We start from the raw sequence: 24,110 nt of genomic DNA, 5'->3' as shown, positions 1-24,110 counted from the left end.
CACAGAGATGCAAAGCAACTTGCTCACAGTTTATCCAAAAGGTTTAGAAACAAAGCTTGGGTTAAAAGCCAGTCGATGAATATCTGTCATTTGCCCTCATTACATTTCTACTGAATTTCTATGTTTTTGCATTTTCTGCCAAATAGAAAGAGCACAGTCAAAATCCAGGCAGCCCCAAGTCATCTCTTCTGCAACACCTGCACAGTGCAAATTTAGCAGTTCTGCCTCCTTTGCTTTGCTTTGCTTTGGATGGGAGCAGGAGCATAAGAACAGCTGCCTGAACACCTCCACTTTTTCTGTCTTGCCTGTTTCAGCAGAATGGCAGGTGGCTGTGGCAGCAGAATGAAAGCAAGAAAGCAGTCCAAGACATCCAGGCTTATGTTTTTTATTTAAAGCTGTCCCCTGTTCAGACTTGCAGATGGAAGTTTCAAGGATTGTTGCACTTCTGTCTTGCTGTTTTGCTGCAGGCACCGGATCACTCCTGGTGAGTGATATGCAACTGTGTGCAGTCCTCCTAACACTGTGCTAAAGGCTTTGAAAAACTGGAGGAGACAGAAATTACTTGAATAGCAAAAACAGACTTACATGGTCTTGCATAACAGAGCCAGACAGGGATTAGAAGTAGCAAAAATTAAAAACCAAGTTAAGCTAACTCTTAAGATTTCTGGATAGTTAGGACTTGTTTCCTTTTAACTGTGATACAGACTTGCCTATTGAGAAGAGTTACTTCCTTTTAAACTTAGCATTTAGTGATGAAAAAGCCAGTTGTTTAACACTGTAATGTCACTGGCACAGTTACAATTTTCACGGATAGCATTGCCTCTGGGGAGAGGGATGAAAAAATGAATTTCTAGACAGTACAAAAATACATTTCACAGCAAAATGTCAGGTTGCAGCTGAAGAATGAAGCTTTAAAAAATATCTTCTAGAAAATGAATTTTGCACACAGATTCACAGCTTAAAAAAAGAAAATAAAATATGAAGGAAGTGGAGGGGTCTTATTACTCCTTTTCTTCATCTAGATATATGCTTTCTTCAGGAGAACTGCCTGCCACACAGTTGCTGCCTGTCTGCTGCTGTGCCTGCAGGAGCTGGGCAGATCTCATTAAAATCCCAGGCTTTGGATCTCCAGCTTGCCTGTCAAGTACAAGTGTAATTTTTGGTACCCATCTTGGAAGTGGATCCAGTACTTCAAAAGACTAAAACTGAGCAGTCAGTGAGACTCCTGTGGCTTTTGCACTAGGGAGAATTCTCATTTTCAGCCCTGCACACTTGATGGAAACAGAATAGATGGTTTAGTTTTCTTCTTCTTTAGCTTTGGGAGATGAAGCAGAAGAATACAAACTGAAGGTGATTTTGAATGTGAGTTTGTTTACAGGATGCAAACTGTAGTCTCAAACACATTTCTGTGAAAACACCGGGGAACTGCAATTATATAGGTTCCCTAAATCCTTGTGGGTTTGCTGCTTTACTGGTGGTTTTACTTGCTTTCCACAACTTCCACTGCACGTGTAAGCCAGTTTCTAACAGTGAGATGGGTTAATGATTTGCATTTCTTCATTAGAATTAAATATCAAACCAGCTGCTTTGAATTCTACACAATTACTGAGAAAATTTACAAAAATAGTATTGTTGTCTGAAATGTAAATACATGTGTCCCTAAGAGACTGAAATGCTAATAATAGTCAGTACTTTGGCCCCAAAATCATCCATTAGTGTATTGGCCTGGATTTGGGCAACTAGGGCTCAGTTATTTTTTTCTACCTCAGTCACTTTAAACCAGGATCAGTATTTTTCTCTCTTGTTGTTCTTTCTTGTAGGTGCTAAGGTAAGAGAGGAATCAAATTTAGTCCACATTAATGCATTTAGTTAAGAGACCATTTGTTGATTGATGGTCATGCATAAAATTTCATGTTGCAGTGTCAGTGGGGTTGTGGGTACCCAACACACAGTATTAGGGATTGCCTTTGAAAACAACCATATCCAGAGTTACCTGTACACTCCTCCATTTCACTGAACAGGCAGGCAGTCATCTTGCATGCTGTGGATTTTGTAGCACCCTCAATGTTATTTCTTATCACTGAAGGAATGCTAAATTAAATAGAGGTATTACAGCTTCTAGAGGAGTTGCAAAAGTCACCTTCCCAATGGGAGCAGTTCCTTCACATGAAATTCTCAAATGTATTTTCTAAGTGAACATTGAGTTCTCTGCCTGAGTTCATGCTGCAAATTAAATTTAAAGATGAGCCTTCTTTCAGCAGATATTGCAGCAATGTTTTTTTATTTCCCACTCTGATACTGACATAGGATACTTAATAGCAGCACTTCACCATGAATAGAATTATACTGAGCAATAACCCTGTTCACCTGATGTGCAAACAAGTTGCTTTTGTTTCCCTATAGAAGGGCTGCACCTGCTCTTTGGAAGAGTCCAAAATGAAGATTATCCCAGGTGTGTAGAGGGAGAACTTTCAGCTTCTGCTTTATTAAAACTCCCAATATGTCTCTCTGAAAGCATAAAGGATTTCCTGCAATTCTGAATGTGGGCAGAATCCTTCCTATTAAATCATGTGTGTGACTGTTATGAGTTGATTGCTATGGAGAGAATAAGCTAGAGAAAGAAGTGAGGCTAACCCAGTGAGAGGAAGGTTTCCTGGAAAAGGGCTTGAGGATTTCTGATTCCTTCTTCAGAGATGATTTCTGTGTTACATCTTAAATGATTAAAGTAGACACATAAACAAGGAGAAGTAAAGGATCCAAACACCACCACCGTCCTCTTTCCCCTTGCTCAAACTTATGGCTTGATGCAGATGGATTTTCTGTACCTAAATAAATACAAAGCTGAATTATTTGTGCATTTCTGATGGTGACTTCATCTAGACCCACTTCAGTGATATAATCTGTTCATCATTTCCAATGACATGTATAGTATAATTTTCCTGTTTCTAACTGTGTGCATATCCATTTATAGACATATTCATATGTATACATGCAAGCTTTTTCCTATTTTGTATGTTATATAATCATAAATATTCTTAGCCCAGAAGTTACTCTTTTATGCTGTCCACTTTTTTTTTATGAGTTACCAACTAGAGCAGGTTTCACCCCCCACCATCACCCTGTTCTGTATTAGGAGCTTCCAGAAAATGTGTTGCAAAACCAAGTCCTTGGTTCTTCTCCCCACATTCTCTGTCCTATCTTCATCTTGTCCCTGGTAGTTTCAATGAAAGCTGTTAGGCTTTTTTTAGGAGATTTGGAAGCAAGAGGAGAAAACCAAGTTTACAGGCACCAGGTCTTTTCACAGAGCTTTCATCACTGTTGGTACTTATTGGTCACACAAGAAGAAGTTTGAAAGCCTCCACTCAAATCAATCTGAGCAGCTTTAGACATTCCTTACATTTCTTTCTATAGTTGGAATTTAGTACTTTCTGAGTGAGTCAGAGAAGTGCTGACTTGTACTTACATCAATAAGTCTGAGAAAAAAGAACTAAACTATCCCTGCTGTTTGCTGGAAAAAAGATAATTTCACGAGCATCCTTCTGCATTTTTCAATAACTATAGCACCCATCTTTGTTTTCAAAGAAGTTCCCAGGCAGTGGTTAATAGTCTGATTCCAAGAAGAACATCTGCAGAGCTTGTTCAGAAGTGATGACTATAACTAGAATTACTCTTTTGGGCCATATTTGGGTCATGAAAAGCAATCGGGAAATTTACTTAACCACTTAGATTTCCTGTTTAGTTATGGACACCCTTGTACTGTTCCGTATGAGAAACCCTGAAGTGACTTGAAGTGTCAATATTTAGTTCATTAAAAAGCAAACAAACAAGCAAAATCACCCACATACTTTTCAGGTCATCTGAACTTCTCATCAAACCATAGGTTCTGACAAAAGCTGCAATTAGAGCTAGTGCCTAAGCTTAAAGGTGAGAGATTGCATTTTCTGGACAGGCAATACTTAAGTGCTCAGTTTGAACTGACCAGGTGATGACAAAGCCAAAGAAAAAACATAAAATTGTTGCCTTGAAAAAGGCCAACAATATGGTTATTTAAATGATTTGCAGCAGATGTACTCTGCACTACTGAGTATCATTGCATGAGGCGAAATGGAGAAGGGCACAAAGGACATTTTGCTGCTCAGCTGAGTTAGTGCAAACTTTTAATTCTGACATAGAAATAGTGAGTAATGTTTCCTTATGTGAATTTTAAGCAGTATTTACTGAGGCTTTGTACTGCTGTAGACCTTAATTTTACATTGTGCAATGTGAAACCACACTGCTTAGTGTTCTGCCTGCTGCCATCACTCCAATAGTACTCTGATTTTCCTCTCAGTTTCTCTTGGAACCATGATTTACTAATTCCAGTTAATTCTTTAATTATCTACAAAATTAACTCATGTTTTGAGCAGCGGAATTTGGATTAGCATTTTGGCTGCTTTTGCTGTGTTATTTTTTCTAATTTGGGGGCATGTATACATCTCATCTTTTTTATCCAAGAATACCTGGAATTCACTATGTAATTAATCTGAATTTGACTGGGGTTTTTTGAGCCAGTATTTTTCCTCTCCATTTCCACTTCCTCATTCAATATATTCAATTAAATAAGGTTGGTTTTTTTTTCTTTTCCCCTTCCTATGGTATGTCAGATTTGTTTCCTTGATCTTTGCTTTCTTGGTGCTCTTGTTAATGATTAGCCCCCCCATCTAACAGCTCTTGGTTTGTGAGTCATTGGCTAATAAAAATTAAGTGAATTCTTTCCTTTTTCTGTAAAGGAATGTTTATGCATCCTTACCACTGCATTTATCAGTTCTGGAAATAATAAAAGAATTGGCATACTTCAAAGAGTATGCAGCTAAAAATCCTCTGGTGAGCTGAGTTAGTCTTTGGGAATATCAGTAAAGAAAAATGAGTGCTAGACCAGCTGAGTACACTGATACTACTTTGGGTCTACTCCTTAAATGTTTAGTTGTGATTACAATTGCTGTAATTTAATTTAGACTAGAGGGAATATTTCTAAAAGTAAAAAAAAAAAACAAAATCAAAAAGAACTCTATTTGTTTTTCAGTCAGTGAGGCATGCTGCTAACTGTCCTTGGCAGCTCTGAAAAATCTTCAATTCCTTTAGGATGCCTGATGGTGCAATCTGAAATACACAAAGCCAGAAAAGGGGAATGTACAGTAGTCCTTGAAATGTCATATCTTAATATAGACCAATTTTAATGCTAAGGATAATTCTAAGTCATTTTTGGTATTTAAAATAAAAGGAGATTGGGACTGTGCATGATTTGTAATGTGGAGCTTGCACCTCTTTTCTGCCAGTGATTCCAAAACTCATATTAGTAAAAGTTAGGATTGTTTATTGCTACAATTTTTAATAAGTTGCCAGAGTTTTTTACCATTTTGATTTCAAATAAAATCAATCCAAGTTACTGATTTCACATGTTCTATTAAATATGTTGAGTAGATTAAGTCATAGGACGCAAATTGCTTCTATACACTACTGAAGAACCTAAGCTTGATACATTCCTTCTCTTTGATGAGGTTATGATCTCTATTAATTTATTTTCATGTGACTGGTCTTCCAGGCAATCATTTGGTATGATCTTAAGCTTTTAATCTCTAATGCTTCAGGCTTACTGCAGCACGATTAAGCTAAAATAGTTCTTTGACAGGTCTGTGACTGGAGGAACCCTAAGAGCAACTCTGACTTCTAATTCTGTGGAAGTTGTGAATTTAATCAGTACTGATAAGATATCTTAGGTGGCCTATAAATTTGTGTGTCTCTACCTTCTTACAGTACAGTTATGTTTTGGTTTTATGGGTTTGTCTCCAACAATGAGATTCCTTCTTCCCTAAAGTGGTCTAGTTTCTTAACACACATTAATAATAAATATTCTGAAGGAGAAGCAGTATCCCTAGGGGAGGGCACGGGAGCTTTCAGTCATTTGCATCCTTTGCTGTTTCTTCCCTATCTGTTTTCTAATTGGCAATAGTAGAAGTATTGCATTTGCACTGATGATGTTTTCCCTAAGAATTACAACTCTTACTGCTTGTGGATATTGTTCCTTATGCTATAACTGAGTTACTTTTACCCTTCAAATGGGATGGGTTTTGTTTGTTTCTTCTTTCAACTTTTTGTCTAGATTGCTACAAGGTAGAACTTTGATCCTCAGATTCTGTCAGACTGCCAGGTTCTACCCTGGGCTCAAACCAAGACACAGGCTTTGCCTTTTTATAAAGGTATTCTAGGGAGATGGGAAATGTTCCAAAATATGCATTTTTTTTTTTAAATGGCCTGGAAGCACAAAAAACTTAGTACTTTTTGAAAACATTTAGGAACTAGTCAGAGAAACTGTAGAGCATTTAACAACTGACCTGTCTTGAAAGGGTTTTCTCTCCTGTATTCATTATCATGAATGAATATCTAAATGCTACTCCTGGTTGCAAATTTGCAAGGTTAAAATAGTATTGAATTGCAAAAGGTCATCTTAAGCATTTCTTGCAAAAAGCAGACTTGCAGTGACTTACTAATCAGATGATACCTTACTTAAGCCATAGAAAGCTGTAATATAAAGGCAGTGAAAGACTTTAGTAGACCAGCTGAAATAGAATAGAATAAATAATGTTTTTTCATGTGATTATTTTACAGGTTGAAAACTGGTGTCCTCGTTTACCTTGGAGAGCAAAAAATCCTAATGAAGAAACTGATCAAAGGACAGTGGTAAGAACAATGTTAAAATGTGAAATCATTCAGTGATTGAGATTCATGCAAAAGATCCTGGAATGCTGTGACACATAAATGCCAGCAAGACTACAATGTACCATTTTTATACCTCTGATCCTTCTGGACTATATGTATGTAGCTCATCATGTAATTTCTCCATTCATTGTACTGCACTGCAATCTTGGTGATTGAGTTCCATTAAAAAAAGAAAAAAAGGTGTGTGTTTAAATTTACGAAATATTGTTTGAAATATTGTCTCAGATACTGAGAAAAATCACAAATCCAGAGTGGACTGGTGTTAAGTTACCATATGTGAAACTTTTCAGTTTTATTATTCCATAAATCTGGGCCTTAAAAGTGCTTTAAGTGAAGAGGCTTACATTCATTTCAGTTTTGTAGTAACCTTTTGGTTATTCCTATTTTTTTTTCCTTCAAAAAGTCTGTAGCATAGAGTTTTTTCTAAGCTGTTACAGCCTAACTATGTATTCACTTAAGTATTCTAAGACAATTTCTGGGCTGTATATGAACAGGACTTTAAAGTTTTGATAAAAAGTCTTTTATTTTCTAAAACCAATGGTTCTGAGATCAAGCTAGCTTTAAAATTGTTTCCTTTAAAATTTATACTCAAGTAATGTTTCTTCCTTCATGTTATAATAGGAAAGTTTCTTATATTTTGAAGGTTCATGATATGTGTGAATCTTCAGGCTACTGTTCTGATTTTATATTGTTTTTTGGAGATACTTCAACCTAATTTGGAAGCATGTAAACAAAAACAAAGCTTATATTGTAGAAATAAATACATTGTGAAATATTACAAACATATTCTAGGGCTACCAAGTACTACTATTAAAGATGAGAGTAATTTGTGTGGCTTAGAAATGTCTGCTTAAAGATACCTGAAATATTTGGACTAAAATCTTGACTTCAGTGGTGGGAGTGGATCTTTCTTGTCAAATGAGGAATGCAAAGCACAGAGTTCACATTTGAGAAGTTTTTTCACTTCTGGAAAGTGCAGTATTTGAAGACTGATGTTTTGTGGTTTTTTCAATGCTTTAAATGAAGGCTGAAATTCGTATCAACTTTGATAAACTCTACAAAATGATGTCAAGACATGAGGAATTCAGATGGATGATGTTACGCATCAGACGGATGGCTGATACCTGGATTGAAGCAATTAAATCACTTGCAGAAAAACAAAATCTGGAGAAGAGAAAACGAAAAAAGGTAAAGGAAAGCATTCTTCATTCCTGCCACTTTGAGTCATGTGATCTCTTTTACCAAATGTATCTAAAAGGCTTGTGTTTGTGCTTCTTTTCAAGTATTTCATCATTTCAGATTACTGCTACAACAGATGTTTGTTCTGCAAATAGTTATTTCATACTTTCTGTGAGTCAGACTTTGAGTAGAGGTTTCTACCCACTCTGATTTTGGATAAAATGGATACTATGTAGACTTACCTAAAGCAAAAACTTGTGAATTTATACAAGCTGATGACAATGGGATATTTTATGTAGTCATAGAAAACAATTGTGTCTTCCTTGTCCAAAATTGAGACTCTAAATGGCACGTTTTTGTTTTGGATTTGAGTAGAATCAGAGTTGACCACAACTTGGGATTGGGTCAGTTTAGTCCTCATGTAATGAGTTCAGCTGAAAGACTGAGGTTCTTGAAGTGAAAAAGTCTATTTTCTTTGACTGATTTTTATTTTTTATTTTTTTTTAATTACTTCAGCTAGTTAAGCTAAAGCCAGAAGTTTTAAACACAGCAATGGGTTTCCCTTCCTGCCTTGTTCTTCCTGGAGCCAGTCCTGTCCTCTTTATCCTGTCTGGCTGCAGCTCGGCTCCTTATCTTAGTCCTCACATGAGGTCTGGGCTCCATGTTGCAGCTCTAATGTTTATCATGTACTGCAGTCCTTGAGCAGGCCCACTCTGTCAAAGAGCAACTCTTCTCTTTCAATAAGCCCTCCAGTTTCTTTTATTAGAGAAATATAATAGCTAAGAATACATAAAGTCATGAATAAACAAAAGTGATGCTGCCCTGTGCAGGCAGATTCAGTGGGATGCTGTAGTGCTTATTCTTTGTTTTTAAAAGCCCTTTGAGGTAGCTATATAAAACACACAGTGATTTTATTTTAATATGGCAAGCTCAGTTCTGGGAGCTACAAGAGATTTTTTTTAAAAAATTGGGGGCTTTTTGAATGGTGCTTCCTTTTAAAAAGTGAGGGACAAGAGTTTTGGTGCTAGGGAATTTTTATGCTTGACACTGAATGTACTCACACTCAAATAGCAGTCCAAGCATGTAGCAAAGTGTTTGAACTCAACTCTTGTGCTTCATTAGAAAGGTAAGCACAGATTAAAAGAAACTACAGAGAAAACTCTCCTCTGGTGGCAACAAAGAGGCTCAGAAAGCATCCTGTTACTCACACAGTCTTTCCAAGTTCTTGATAGCTTGTTCACAGCAGCATACTCTGCCTTACCTGTCCTGTCTTACATAAGCAAGTATATCCTCCTTGAGCATAAAAGTGGTTATTCAGCCAAATAAACTAATGTGAGCCACAAATTTTGGTTCAGAATTACAGATTATTTTGTGAATTGCACAATTTTGGGTATTTACTTAATTACTGATCTGGTGGAAGATAACAGTGCAAAACAATCCAGAAACATTCTTATAATTACTTTTCTAGAGATCCATTACAAAATGAAATTATTGGGGTGGGAATATTGGGGATTTTTTGCTTCCTTTTTTGGCTCTAGTTGGAATTTAATAGAAAGAAAAAATGCAGTGTGGTATAATAGTTGCATGTTTAATGCCAGTAACTCTAATATATGACTTTCCTTTCCAGATCCTTGTTCATCTGGGGCTTTTGACAAAAGAATCTGGATTCAAGATTGCAGAAAATGCATTTAGTGGTGGCCCACTTGGTGAATTAGTCCAGTGGAGCGACTTAATTACATCTCTCTACTTACTGGGCCATGACATCAGGATTTCAGCTTCACTGGCCGAGCTCAAGGAGTAAGAAGATTACTTTCACTCTTGAAACTGGAATACAAAAAAAAGAAAAAATAATTGTAAACTCTTGAAGCTTCTATTAACAGTATATAATTTCTTGAAGCATAAAATGGAAGTGATAATTCACCAAACAGACGATAAGATTATTTTCAAGAGCTAAGTGTATGTGCTATGAAAAGGATAATGTGTTTTCATTATAGCTTCAGGCTCCTGAGACTTCATAAATGAGAGTTGTAAAATTCAAACTAAGCAGCTTATTCTTTAACGTACCAGGTGCTTTAAAAAGCTGCAATAGGAAATGGAGGAGACTAGGCTAATTCTCTGTCCTCCTCTTCAGTTTCTGCTGTTGTTCACCCAGTATCTCATTTTAAAATAAAGTTTTAAATCCTTTAAACACATTACTTTTGATGTTGTTATGTTAGGTCAAATTGCTGCCTCACTCTTGGTTTCATGGTAGTTCAGCATTAGGCATAAAACATCTGTTCTAAGCTTGAGCACATATACTTTTTTCTAGTAACAAACATGACATCATTTTATAGAGAGCTCTTACAGTATAAAGCTGTCAATAAAAATCAGAATTTATATCAAATAATTACAAAGTACACTTTTTAAACATTCCAACTATATTACCCTCTTTTTTAAACTAGAAGAGTTTTTTGTGAAAATTTGCACTTTCCTGACATCCAAGGATTTCTTTAAATGATGGGCACCTTTAGCATTTGGATGTTCTTACATGGTTCCTGCTTTAGAAAAGATAAAGAGTTCAGATTTTTGGGGGAAGAGGAATTATTGGTATAAATAGAGTTACAGCAACTATTCAAGGCATTTGGAAAATAATTCTGTTCCATTTTCCTTCTTTGTTTAGGATTATGAAGAAGGTTGTAGGTAACAGGTCTGGCTGCCCTACCCAGGGGGATAAGATTGTAGAACTCATTTACATCGACATTGTGGGTCTCACTCAGTTTAAGAAAACCCTTGGTCCATCATGGGTACATTACCAGTAAGTATGACACTTTTTTGACCTTTTAAGTGCATTTTTTGTTAAAGAGCTTTTATTGAGTGGCACATGTCAAAATATTGAGGCGAATAAATTTACATGAATTTGAATTTATTTAAAAGTGTAAATGTGGTTCTCTTTGGTCTGCCACTCTTAGAAATAAAGGGGCCTGCATGTTGCAAATCACCTTTATCATGACCCAGAAAGTTTGGGATTGTTGGATTCAAGAATTTTTAATCTTCATTAATTATATTATTGAGTCAGTATCTTTGCCTTTCTTCCTGTCCCTTCTTTAAATTCCCCCCTCCCTCCTTCCTCTCCATTTGGTTCTGTAAATAAGTAGATGAGCTGAGAGATTGTTGGGAATTGTTATTTGGATTACCAAGGGCATGTTTGGCTTGTCAGTGTTTGTAGTCATACTGGATTAATGGTTATGGAGATTTGTCTGTTTTAATTGTATTATCTAATAACAGCAATGAAGTTTTCTTTCTGTTCCATCTCTCAAGATGCTGGAAAGAAAGTTGGCTTCAAGAAGAGAGGTCTAAAGAATAAACTGAAGTTGTTGTTGCTTCTGTAATCTATAAACATATTGAAGTGGAAGAGGGCAGTCATAGTGTGTGGCCTTCTTAGTGCCTGCAGGTCTAGAGCCACATTCTTCTTGTCAATAACTTTGAATTCCTGACTGAATTTTCTGTATGTAATCTGCAGGCAAAAATTTTTTTCTCTCAACCTCAGGGTTTTCTAGAGCATTAGATCTTTCAGTGTAATTTTAAATGACAGTGGGGTGATCAACATTGCAGATTAGATTACTCCTTAATCTCTTTTTTGAAGCAGAGGAGTAAACGGATATTCTGGTTTTTAGGAGCCTGCTAATAAAGATAATCCCATTTTCCACTGAGCTACAGTTGGTTGTCTGTCTGCCAGATGTAGTTGTCACTGGGTGATAGTATACACAGTATTGTGGTCAGGGTATAAAACCATACTTATAAATTAAAAATGTGTCTTCTCTTTTGCTTTCAATTTCCTACTGGTATATTCAGTAACTGAAATAGGAAAATGCACCATAACATTGGCATTATTAGATTAGCTCTTCATGAGTCATTAAATGATAAATTGTGAATCTGTTTTTCATTGATTGCTAATTTGTTATAATGAGTGATTCTTTCTGGTTTAGGAGAGTAGAATTAAATTTAAATAAATACCTTATACCACTTCAGTAGTATAGGATCTTTTGTTAGGCTCTTGAAGAAGAAAATTACTTAATGCCTCTCTTGTACAGTATTGGATTTCATGGGCTGGAAGGGGACCTCTCTGGTCCATAGCCTTGCTGCTAAGTAGATCAGATGGTTTTGTCTTTCTTGAGAGATTTTTCCTTAATCTTTTGCTGAAGACTGCAAAAGATGACCCAGTCATTGTTTTATATTGTTAAGGTTTTCTTTAAAGTGTTTTTCTTGACTTTGCTGATCTTTTGCCTGATTTCTTGCTGCCCATTACTGCCCATTCTAATATGGTTCTGGGGGGTAAATTAATTCTTCCCGCTCTCTGCCTGCCTCTAGAATATCTTAAATACACGTTTTCCTTCCATTTCCTTTTCTTCAAAATTAATTTAATGTTTTGGATAATTTCTTATTTATAGTTTAGGTTTGTAGACCTTTCATCAAACTTGATGCTGTTTCTCAAGTTCAGGGAACAAAAAAAGAGTCCAGAGTCCAGCAAAGACTACTAGATTTTGTTTAAACACAATTAATCTATAGCTTCATGCATATTTTCTATTTGAAAATCCTCTTGCAATATTTTTTTCCTACCAGCATCATGAGTTACCTCAAATTTTATCATCAAATTATTTTTAAGGCAAAACTAATAAGTCAAATAAAAAACATAATCATATGCTTTTTTAATATTGGTTCCAGTAAAATAAACATTATCACAAATATAGCTGTCTTATATTCCTTGACCTTTACAAACTTTACTTTCTCAGTCAGTTGTATTTAAGGTCAGTAGGAATAATTCTTTGTTTTGAAAGAAGTGTTTTGCTTTGTGCCATGTAGTTTTTCAGCAGACACATGAGGGTCATCTCAGTCTGGCTTATGCAGACCAAGCTCAAATAGAAATAAATTGGATTTTGTTTATTCACTGCAGATAGGAATAGAGTGGTAGAATAAACCTCTGCCTTCAGAACAATATTTTTTTACCCAGTGTGCTGTATAATTTTGAACTTGAGCCCTGAGGAAACTTCTGGTAATTGCAAACCAGGTTTCTAGAGCTTGTGGCTCAAAAGAATGACCCTGCTGCTCTGAGGGGTGACTTTTTCTGAACAACTGAAATACTGCTTTGTACATCAGAGATCTGTAGCAGCAATTACTCTTGGTGTAGTACATGTTTTATCTGGGGTATAATTGGTGCTGTATATAGCATGAATGTAGCAAAACAGATCTCATTTTTGAGTGCACTTTGTTTTCAAGCAGAAGAATGCCTGGACATGCTGTATTGTTTAGTTCTGAAGTCTGAATATTTGAATGCAGTATACGTGCAATAAAGCAACCTAAAAATGAGTAGCTTAATATAGTTTGTGGAGTGCAGCTCATTGCCTTTCTTATGTGCTGTGTGAAGGATGCAGGTGCTAAGAATCTGGTATTTTTTTCATTTTTCTACACTCTCTCTAGCTATGACTCATTCCCATATGCCATAAATCCAACTGGCTTTATTCTTGAAATAAATTAAGATGACTGCTATCCTGAAAAATGAGCAACTTTCCTGCTTCTGACATGTTCTCTAGAATACATTTGTTTCAGGAGGATTAGTTTCTGACTAACTTTTTACATTTTTAATGCAAGTTCTGAGTGGTCTGAAGGTTAATGCACGCACCTGCAAGGATTGCATAGGCAGAGAGGAGCTGCTTGTGAGCTGAGCTGTCTGGATATCAGCCCAAACAGTCAGACACTGCTATGCCTGAGGTCAGTGTACCTACACAGCTTCCAACCAGAAATGCTTGGGGTTTGACCAGCTTGCTCCCAGGAAGATATCTGCAGCCTCTGGCACATTTATTTAACAGTTTATGCTGGCATAAGCACTAGTTGCTGACAATGATGGGTGCTGCTGGACAGCATTGCTCATGTAGACAAAGATGAAGTATATTAAGACTAAAATTATAACCCCAAGTGGGAGAAGGACATGTGTAAATGTGTAGAAATACTTCCACTAGGACAGCCCAGTTAAAGTTGTGCCTTTTCCCAGTATCTAAGAAAAACAGTCAATTAAAAAGTTAACATAATCCTGAGTTGCTTTTATCTAATGTTTTTGTGTAAGCCCAAAAACTGTCACTTCTATTATCTTAAGAGAAGGCTTTAATATAGGTGTTTCTATAAGCAGTTTGCTACCCACAAATCCTCATTTTAATTAGTTATTAGTCTGACACCAATTTCAAGGCATGCTCTAATTCTCTGCAGCTACCTGCTAAAGTTAGGTGACACTTGAGGAAGAAAGGGGCAGCTGAAGGAAAACCTAAAGTTAAAATCACACTATATTAACAATTTTTTAAAAATTCAAAATACATCCCTGCTTTAAAAAAACACTGGTTTGCTGTTTTTTAAATCAATTGTTTCACTTTAGAATTGCTGAAACATTATGTGTAAAATCAGAATTTTGTTTAAAAATAGTCTGGTTGAAAGACATTTAAAGCACTAAGTATATCAAATGGAGATTAGAACTTGGTCAGATAATTGAGGCACTCCTATGTATGGTAAAATATCAGCTCAGTGACTGGGCATTCACTACATTCAGTTCTGAATTTTAAATCTTTACCAGTTCTTTTCTGCTCTGCTTTGGGCTTAGGTTCACTGCTTGAACCTTTTATCTCTCATACCATCTCTGCACACACTTCTACTTTCTGCTCTGTTCTTCTTTTGGCGTTCTGATTTCCTTATGGATCATAGAAATATATTTTGTTTTCCCTGCTTCCTGGTTTAGCATATTTTCTCTTCCATCCCATTTCCTGTCCTGCTTCAGAGACTGGACGTAGTTACACCTGTCCCTGGGAGCACTCAGTGCTACACACTTTATGTCTCAGGAGAGAGAAAAGAGATGAAACAAAGTACTTTGAGATGATAGGATGCAATTTAGTGCTTCTTAAACACATAATTTGACAAATTCCAAAAGTGTTCCTGTTTTTCAGTAGCTTTCACCTATTTTGCATTGCCCTGTACTCAAGCACCTGGCCTAAAGCTGTATATTTGATAAGAATTTTGTTTTAAGACCTGCCAAGAATTAAGAGGGCTTTTATTACTGAATGATTCATCCTTGCAGAAGTTGTTTTGGTCCTGCTGGAGTGTTTTGTATGATGCAAAGATAATTGCCACTGTTGTAAAATATTTTCATTGAGAACAGTTGACATAAAACACTGCACAGAAACTGATCTGTCAGCTTCTTTGTTTGGTGAATCATAATGTGTTGTATATTTTGACTTTCTTTTTGCTTTCAAGATCTCTGTGAAGATTAAAAAAAAAAATAAGTAAATTTGCTCTGTTTGTACTTTCAAATACAAAGGTGGCATTTCACATGAAAGTTTAAAAGTTGCTGCTTTTATTTTCTGTTTCCAAGTTGATGAATACTTAAGGAAAAAGTGTAACAGATAAGAAATACGTAAATATATTTTTGGGACTAATGTCTTTCATCTTTTAAAACTGACAAATATTTGGAGTTAAGTTCTTTTGCCTTCTTGGAGCTAAATTCTTACATATTTTAAAGCCAGAAATCCTGTTGTTGTACTACAAATAGTGAAGATGGACTTGGAGCATGGGAATTGTTGAAGACTGGGAATTTCAGCCATTTTTATAGTAACTTTTATAGCTTTTGTCCCTTCTCTGCCACCCATGAGGTTGTGTCTGTCCCTTAGCACATACAAGCCAGGTGATAAAGAGTTCATGCCTTCTTATCACCGTGGCACACAAAGTGATAACACATTCTATAGATGTCTTTTCTGAAAATGTTGTTTGTAGAGGGCTGAAAAATGGTTGGATCAGAAGTTTTAGAGCCATATAATCCAATGAGTTTGCAGTGGAGCCAGTGGTCAATATGGTGGCCATAAAGGTCCTGTCCAAGCCATATTAAAGGTATGATAGGGTGCAGGTTGGACACATAAAATCTGTCAACTAGAATGTGTGCCTTCTTCTTCATGCTTCGGCTTTTTCTGCCTTTGATATACCATGAACCCTTTTTTGCAAGGAGCCACTCCTAAATGAAGTACTTTTTTATCATTATTTTAAGGAATTAAGGGGAATTTAAATAAAAGATTGAGCATTTCTGTCATCTCAGACTCTGTAATCCAGTGCCAAGGTTTCTCTCAGTTGTAGACATTTTGTTTTTTTATTGTTTCTTTAGAGTCTGTGACAGAATGTTTCATAAACAAATAAATGGTCTGTCTGACTGTAAATATTCAGCAAATTAAACTATCCAGTGCTACTCCAGTAGATCTAGTTGACCCAAAAGTCAGAACATGGAGATTAAATGCAATTGTCCAAAGACAAAGTACTTCTCTGCTCTCATCTTCTTGGCGTGTGGCCCTTGGCTGTAACATTGATTTTTAGTAATGGATGAGAACTTCAGAAAATACATGAAGAATCCTCTCCTCTTCTGCCTACATTCTGCTTCAGAGCCCCAGGAATGTAAGTGACCACAGCAGCATTCCCATAAGATCCACTTGGATGTTAAAGCATAACTTCATTCTGGAGGAACAAAGAAACCCAAAATAAGCTCCAGGGTTGCTAGTTGAATGCCTGATACATCCTGGAATTTGCTGATCATAATGTCTTTATGAATATCAGATAAACAGAAATGTTTGAAATTAAAATGTACCTTTAGTTTGCAAATCTTCTACAGCTGCAAACAAAAACAAAACACATCTTAATTATCCTAACTATGTATATATATACACAAGCTTATATATACACATCTGCATATGTACCTACATTATTTGTTTTTTCTTTTAGGTGTATGCTAAGAGTTCTGGATTCCTTTGGAACTGAACCAGAGTTTAACCATGCCCATTATGCCCAGTCTAAAGGCCACAAGACACCATGGGGAAAGTGGAACCTTAATCCACAGCAGTTTTATACAATGTTCCGTGAGTATCCCTGTGTTTATGAATAATCCAGAGTTTGAAAAAGGAATGCTGTCACTGAGAAAAATGTTTGTTATTGTAAAAAACGAGCTCATGCCTTAATAAAATACAGCTGCTAAATGGGCAGAATCATGTCAGGGTCTGTAGGTTATGCAAAACCTCTGTCATGCTATCATCCAAAGATCAGAAAATAATTATATAAACTTAATACAAATTATAGTAGGGAACTATATTCTCAGGGTAACTGTGGAAAGGGGTGACTGGATTTCCCTTCCAATGTCAGTGAGTTTTGTTTTGTTTGTGTTGCTTCTCAAATCCTGCCATGGAGCCATAAGTTTTTGAGGAACTTGCTAGATTGCATTTTTATGAAGGACACTCTCACTTTTCATCATGTTAAACTGAAATTTCTGACTGTTGTATTTCTTCTTTTTTCCCTCAAGAGCTCAGGAGCACAATTCCTTTGCTGTTCTTTTCTATTCAAGATTAATTAAGTGGCAGTCAGCAAAAATTCTATTTGTCTCTACTTTTTGTGCATCTCTCAAAATTTTCACCTAGCTCATGTACATGTTGTGAGCATTCATCCTGAGGGGAACCAATCCATACGATTTTGCCAACAGTGTACAAAGCTATTGAAAAACAAGCAGTATACTTCAGCATTACTATAGATCTTTGAAGAATCATCAAATACTCTATAAAAACCTAAATCAACCTAAAAAAGAAACAGAACAGGGAAAAAAAAAAAAAAAAAAAAAAAAAAAAAAAGAAATAACTCTGCAGAAACTTGAGCAGATTAAATGATTACGATGATCTGCTCCAGCCCTTGGTTTTGACTTTATGGCACTAGGTTCTAGAATCAATGGATCTTTCTCTGATGCATGATGCTTAGTGGTTCAAGTTTGTTATCATTGAAAGGTGCAGAAAGTTTCATCACTGCCAGATGGATTGAGGGTAAGTGAGGCTTAGGAAAGAAGAAAATGCAGGCAGCAACTTCTCAGCCTGGATCTGGGTAAAAACACTTGATGGTGACCTCCCTGACCTCTAAAGCTTGGTAGTGGTCCCTGTCTGAGACTAAGGCCAGGGCAGGCACTGTTCTCTCTCATCAGAATTTATAGTCAACTCTTTCAAACTTCTCTGCTTTTCATAGCAGAATTATACGTGCTGCTCTATGGTTGACACGCTTTTGATTTCGGTTGCCCTGTAAAATTCTTGGGAGAGGCATATTTTGTCTGTCAACATTTGCTGTGCCAGTTTTTCCAGAGAAATATAAGTGAAGGTTGTTCAAAACATAAAAGACTGCATTCACAGTTGTTTTGAAGCAAGTAACAAAACACATGGTGGGGAAATGTGACTTGGAAGTAGTTGCAGAGTCTGTGTCTGGAGATTAGTAAGCAGAGCTTGTTCTGTATCCCCATGATCTGCTAATATTTATTGGTTTCTGTTCTAAATGGAAAAGGAGTTGAAAGCTCAATCGTGCTGCAATTAAGTAGTCCAACTGTAAGAAAATTGGTGTGTGAGGTCCTGCTCAAGATAGCACCAGGGGTGATGACACACTTGAAGAAAATAATTGCATGAATGCTTGTGGTGCAGCTGTGTGTGCACTCCTCAGTCCCACTCGATGAAGCCTGGAACAAACTGAATCTTCTCTACAGAGAATATCTCTGTTGGGGCAGTATAGACTACTCTTATAGTCTTTTCTTCAGAGAAATAAGCTCATAATGAAGTTTCAGAAAAGTTTCAGGAGTGTATTGGAATTCCAATAAGTAACTATTTCCAATATTTATGACTCAAAGTGACTGCTGGTTTTCCTTTGCAGGAAAAGTGGTAAAGAGTTCACAGGCAAACTCATTCTGAATCATGAGTAACTGGAGTGCTGTACATTATTTAAGGGAGTTGCTTCTTTTAGTACTAGATGCAGAAGAATTGTGATGCAATATTTAAAGTTTTGGTTCTCTGCTGCAGGGATAGCACTATGGTTATGGGGTTGTGATTAAAAGTGTATGTTAAGCATCAGTGAAGATTTTATGACAGATTGGAGCCCAGGACATCTTCCCAACATCCCCAGATCCTAATATATTTTGAGAACTCTGATTATAAGGGAAAAAAATCATTACTCAGCAACCAGCAAGCTAAATTCAAACCTGTGACATGTTACCAAATGCTTGACTGTTTTCTGAGCTTTAAAGAAGCATGAGGGGTTTTGCCCCCCTCTATGTTTTTTTAATTCTTTTATGCAAAGAAACAGCAATGATGCTTTTAGGACTGCATGATCTTGCCTAGAAATCCATCTGAGTGCTTCCTGTCAGTGATGTCTGAGGCACTGAACAACACCAGATCTAAGTGCTAACTTTAACACTTTTGAGTGTGTACTGTCTTGCCTTTCCTTTGAATGCAATCCTTCATCCAAAAATCTGAAAGGATGGAAAAATGCCCCTTTTCAGGCATACTTGCAGCATGTTATTTGCTGTGGTAAGTTGTAAAATGTCCTTTGGTCTAAGAGCCTAGCTGTTGCTGGGGCATTTTTCTATGAAAAAGAGTAATTGTCATTTGAAAGACTAAATATAATGGCAGAGGGAATTGTACACTGTGTGTGATTTCTCTGTTGTACTGCATTACCCACTTGGCTGATTTTCAGGAATCAAAAAGCAAAACCTCATAATGGCAGTAGAATTTATTTAAGTTTTTTTAAAAACTCTGACCGTAGGTTTAGCATTGTGTGTATCACAAGTGCCTGGGGCTTTGTCTTGGGGTTTGAGATTTTTTTTGTTTTGTTTTGTTTTATCTTGGGCTTTTTTAACTTTGCAAAGTGTGCTTAGTAAGAAGATAGTTTTAATGATCCTGTAGGTCTGTGTCTTTATAGAAGGAGAATTGTGGCTAGTATTGCTGGATGTCACTGCTGGGAAAAAAAAAAAAGACTAAAAGAGGCTGAAAGACAATACACAAAACTAAGAGTAAATTGTTAATCCTTTGCATGTACTTTATTTGTCTGGGCACTGGATTAGTACAACAGTTTTGCTAACTTCAGTTGTCAACGCTAAATATTTTATGATACATCTGAAAGAATTAGGCAGTGAAATTCATGTTCTGATCAGCATACTGTGACTTTGTAGGCTACTAATTAGCATGGATACATAACATGCAGTGAGTTGGATGGTTTGTGTTAGCATTTCCAAGATAGGAGGAGAACCCAAGAGATCTACTAAAATGTATTCATGACGTTAAGCAATGTACAGCTTTGTTAACAGGCATAAATCCAGGGTTTTTCCAAATCATTTGTATTGCATCTCTAAGATTTTCAAGCTGGATTTCTTCTGGTTTTCTTATCTGTAATAATAACATAAACCTTAGCAAACAGAAAATCAGTACTGTTGGCCTCCATCCAGCTACTGAAATATTATTGCCAGAAACGAGCTAGAAAATCACTGCTTACTTCAGTAGACATGTGCAGCAGGACTTAAAATTAATAAGGACTGTTCTCAATAATGAAGCAAGCAAGTGTAGTTCAGTGTGAATCTGAAGTGATCTGATAAATGGTGTGTCCATACTTGTGTAACATTGATGCTCTGTTTCTTACAGCTCACACTCCGGATAACAGCTTCCTTGGATTTGTGGTAGAGCAGCATCTGAATTCCAGTGACATTAAACATATTAATGACATCAAAAGGCAGAATCAATCTCTGGTTTATGGCAAAGTAGATAATTTCTGGAAGGTGAGTTTACTATAATCATATACTTGAGCAAACTTGTTTTGACCAATATCATGATGCATAATTCTAAACTTAAAATTATCCCTTATCTTTAAATTTAATATTCTTTTTTTAAAATAAACAGATTTAAATAATTCAATTTAACATTTTTTTTCTGATGAGGAAACTTCTCTCTAGATTGTTGTGCACACCTTTCTAATAGGATAAACTTTTTATAGTCTTGATATCACAATGATTTAGAAAATGCAGAAACTTTTAAAATTAATGGGAAATTGAAGATGTCACAGGCTTTGTGAACTTCAGTCAGTCATAAGCTAGTGTGTCTTTCAATTATTTTTTCTTGTATCTACAGCTAAAAAAGTGTCCTGCATTTAGAACTAGAAATTGTTTCACTAATGACCCTAGAAGTGTTTTTATCTCCCTGTATTAATATCAGAGTTTTGTTATTTAAATATTGCTATTACCGCATTGTCTCCCATCTGTAGATGGGAGCTGCAGAATAACAACACGAAGCTTTGGTCATATTTTCACCAAGTTAATATATTTGTTAAACTCATGGTGCTCTCTCCTTTTTGTCCACTCCTTTTCTGTAGCTCCTCCTGGGCTACCACACCTGGGAGTATGTGTCTCATATCATTTTCAAAGAAAAGCCATTGCTTACTATTAAATGTGTTTCTTCCAAATTACCTCTAGTTCTGTGTGACCATATACTCTCTGTGTCTCCCTTCCTCCCTAAAAAGACTTTATTTTCAGCCTCTTGACAACTGAAAAGGGAAGCATTTGGTGCATGCTGTGCCATACACAGGACCAAACGATGTGACTCACATTTTCTTTCCTTTTCACTGGCATCAGAATATCTGCCTTGTGCAGTTTTCTGACCACAGAAACAACGGTGACTGTGATTGTACAGAGTACAATGGTCTTGAAAAATGGTCTCTGAGACAACACAAAACAAAAACTCAGGAGAAATGGGAGAATGTTGCCAGTGTTTATGGCAACAGAAAGAGCTCAATGCTTCTTTGCTGTTGTGCTGAGAAAAATACATACATTTCAGTGCATTTGCTCTGCATTTTCAGTCGTGATGTTTGAAGTCACTGCACTGAACTATGTAATCTGTGCCTTAAATGGATATTTTGCTTCACATCACAGTAAATACTGTGACATTCACGTTATCTGGCTCATGGTATAGAAAGACTTAGTATGCCCCTATCTCAGGATTTTGGAGAACAGCTGGGATCCTTTCATTCCTGCTATCGTTATCAGTCTCTCAGGAACAGTTACATGTAATCTATAGTTTCTGACCAGATTTGTAGTGCATATCAACAGAACAACCTGTTGAATAATAGTTGGATTTAGGGAACAAGATAGTTGCTTAGTCACCAGGGCTTTTTTTTCACTGACATATCTATCTTCTGGTTTATTCATTCTGCATGATTTCAGAAATATGCATTAATAGTTTATATGCCCAGAGGGGAGATTTCTTATTGCCTAATCTGAGATTCTGTATCATAGGATATTCATGGGCTGATTAAGACAAAACCACGTTTTTTTGGAAAAGAACATTCTATCTTGGTTTTTAAATAGCACACAATGGAAACTTTACAACTTCTATGGTAAATCCTCAGGTAGTTGCCTTCTCCCTTAAAAGTTTCCATGATTTCTGGTACAGATTTCCAAATGGTAGTTTCCAGACTTTGTAGCAGTAGCATTCTAGTGGACTGATGGTGTTTCTGTTCTGTTACCCTGTTAAGATATATTGGTTGAGGTTGAAGTTAGCCTGTGGTTGCCTCCTGAAAAACCTGTATATGCTGAACCACCAAGAGTTTTGTGCTTGCTAATCCTTAGCTCTTATCACATTTCTGTTTTCTCTGAACCTTTTCAAGATTGTTCATGTTTCTCTTGAAATGTGAATGTTAGCAGAGGGCACATGGGCCATACCAGTACCAAATGAAAGAGTATATGCACTGTCACACATATCCTCTTTTTCCCATTAGGACCCTGTGTTAAGATGAATTCTCAGCCAAGACCCTTGTGTCATTTTTTAGAACTGCTGCTTTTCAAGTCACTTCTCCATTGCTATAAACATTGCCTGTCTCACGTCTTCCAAGATGTATGACTTGATACCTGGCCATATTAAAATGCTCACTGTATGCTTGTAACATCAAGCCCATTAAAACTCTGACTAGCAGACTGTAACTGCAGTCATGCCCACATGCACTGGTACATAAAGCATAATCACTGCAGATAGGTTTTGAATTGGTGACAATGTGGGTGATTTATCTGGAGTGATAAAATCCAGTTCTTGTGAGCAACAAAAAGCTTGAACTAATGTTATGTCTGTGTAATCTGCTTATTTCATGTTTCCTTTTTTTTTCTCTGTTCAGTGTTCTTTTCATCTGCCACCCACCATGGCGTGTACTTGTACTGAGTTCAGTTAATCTGTTTATCCTGCTACTTTTCTTTATATTAAACAGTTCTAATTAACAAAAAGCATAATCTCCAAAGAATACATGGCTCACTGTTGGGTCTGATCGGTTGTTACAGAATCACAGTAGGAAAGGGAGAGCATTTTGGTGCCCAGATTGAGGTGTTTGGGGGGAACATAAGGTGCAAATAAATTGTTTCATTTTAAACCAAGCAGGTTGAAATGGAACTGAGGCACAAAGAAGACTCTTCTACTTTTGGGTGGGACTGGAATAGCTACCTGCCATCATGATTTTATAAAGTCATGGTGTCATGGGTTCTTTTCCACACAAAACACAAAAAGATGCCAAATACCACTTGTATTTTTTTTTCTAGAAATCACCATATTCCCAGTTCTGCTGCATAGCTGAGCAAGTTCCTGAGGCTAGCTTAGACTACCCACTGAAACTGTATAAACTAACTGGGTTATTGTAGCTAAAGAGAATTGTGAATTGTTTACAGACAACATTCTGTCTTCCCACATCATTCAGTGGGGCAAAACTCTGATATGAATATGACAAATAATGGAGGGAGGAGTACAGAGATAACTTCTGTCATGTCTGCTGCATACAGAAAAAAATAATCAGCCCATAGCCTGAAACCAGTGACATTCATCCCGTGGTACAGTGCACAAGTCTGGGGACATCTTGCTGGAGGTCAGGAAGGATATAAGCTGCAGAGACTGTAAGAAACATCTTGCATACTTACCTCTGATAACTACATCAGTCTTAAGTGAGTTAGGGATTACAAATAGAAAGCTTTAAAGAATTTTGCTACATTTCTGAAGGTTATCCTAAGAGGCAAGCTGTCAACAGCAACATTTGTCAAGGTTTGGATGTGTTTATTGTAAGATTTGGGTTTTTGTTTGGGATTTTTAACAGTACTAAGAGTAAAGAGAGTCCTGTCTCAGCCTAATTGAAAAATAAGGAATGAACAAAATGTGAGTGAAACCCATAATGCTCTCCATTATCAAAATTGGCTTTAATTACAAGAACATTTCAGTTAAAAGGGAATGTTTGAAGCCTGTGGTGTCATCTTGGGCCCTGTTTTGGCATAAGTCTTTTCTTTGTTCTTCTTCCTGCAAGTTCTTCTCATGTTATTC

The 24,110-nt window shown here is 36.5% G+C and overlaps 1 protein-coding gene across 1 annotated transcript in view; it reads left to right on the top strand.

Moving 5' to 3' along the window:
• The window catches only part of MGAT5 (alpha-1,6-mannosylglycoprotein 6-beta-N-acetylglucosaminyltransferase), a 114,051-nt gene that overhangs the window by 66,473 nt on the left and 23,468 nt on the right, over positions 1–24,110 (top strand). Inside the window, exons 6-11 of the mRNA XM_030454480.1 lie at positions 6,646–6,717; positions 7,783–7,944; positions 9,563–9,732; positions 10,595–10,729; positions 16,711–16,844; positions 20,415–20,548. Coding sequence (XP_030310340.1) covers positions 6,646–6,717; positions 7,783–7,944; positions 9,563–9,732; positions 10,595–10,729; positions 16,711–16,844; positions 20,415–20,548 — 807 coding nt within the window. The remainder of the gene's footprint in view (positions 1–6,645; positions 6,718–7,782; positions 7,945–9,562; positions 9,733–10,594; positions 10,730–16,710; positions 16,845–20,414; positions 20,549–24,110) is intronic.

Source organism: Calypte anna, chromosome 7, assembly GCF_003957555.1.
Source record: "Calypte anna isolate BGI_N300 chromosome 7, bCalAnn1_v1.p, whole genome shotgun sequence".
NCBI classification, from domain to species: domain Eukaryota; kingdom Metazoa; phylum Chordata; class Aves; order Apodiformes; family Trochilidae; genus Calypte; species Calypte anna.
This window is presented reverse-complemented; position numbering and strand designations above follow the sequence as displayed.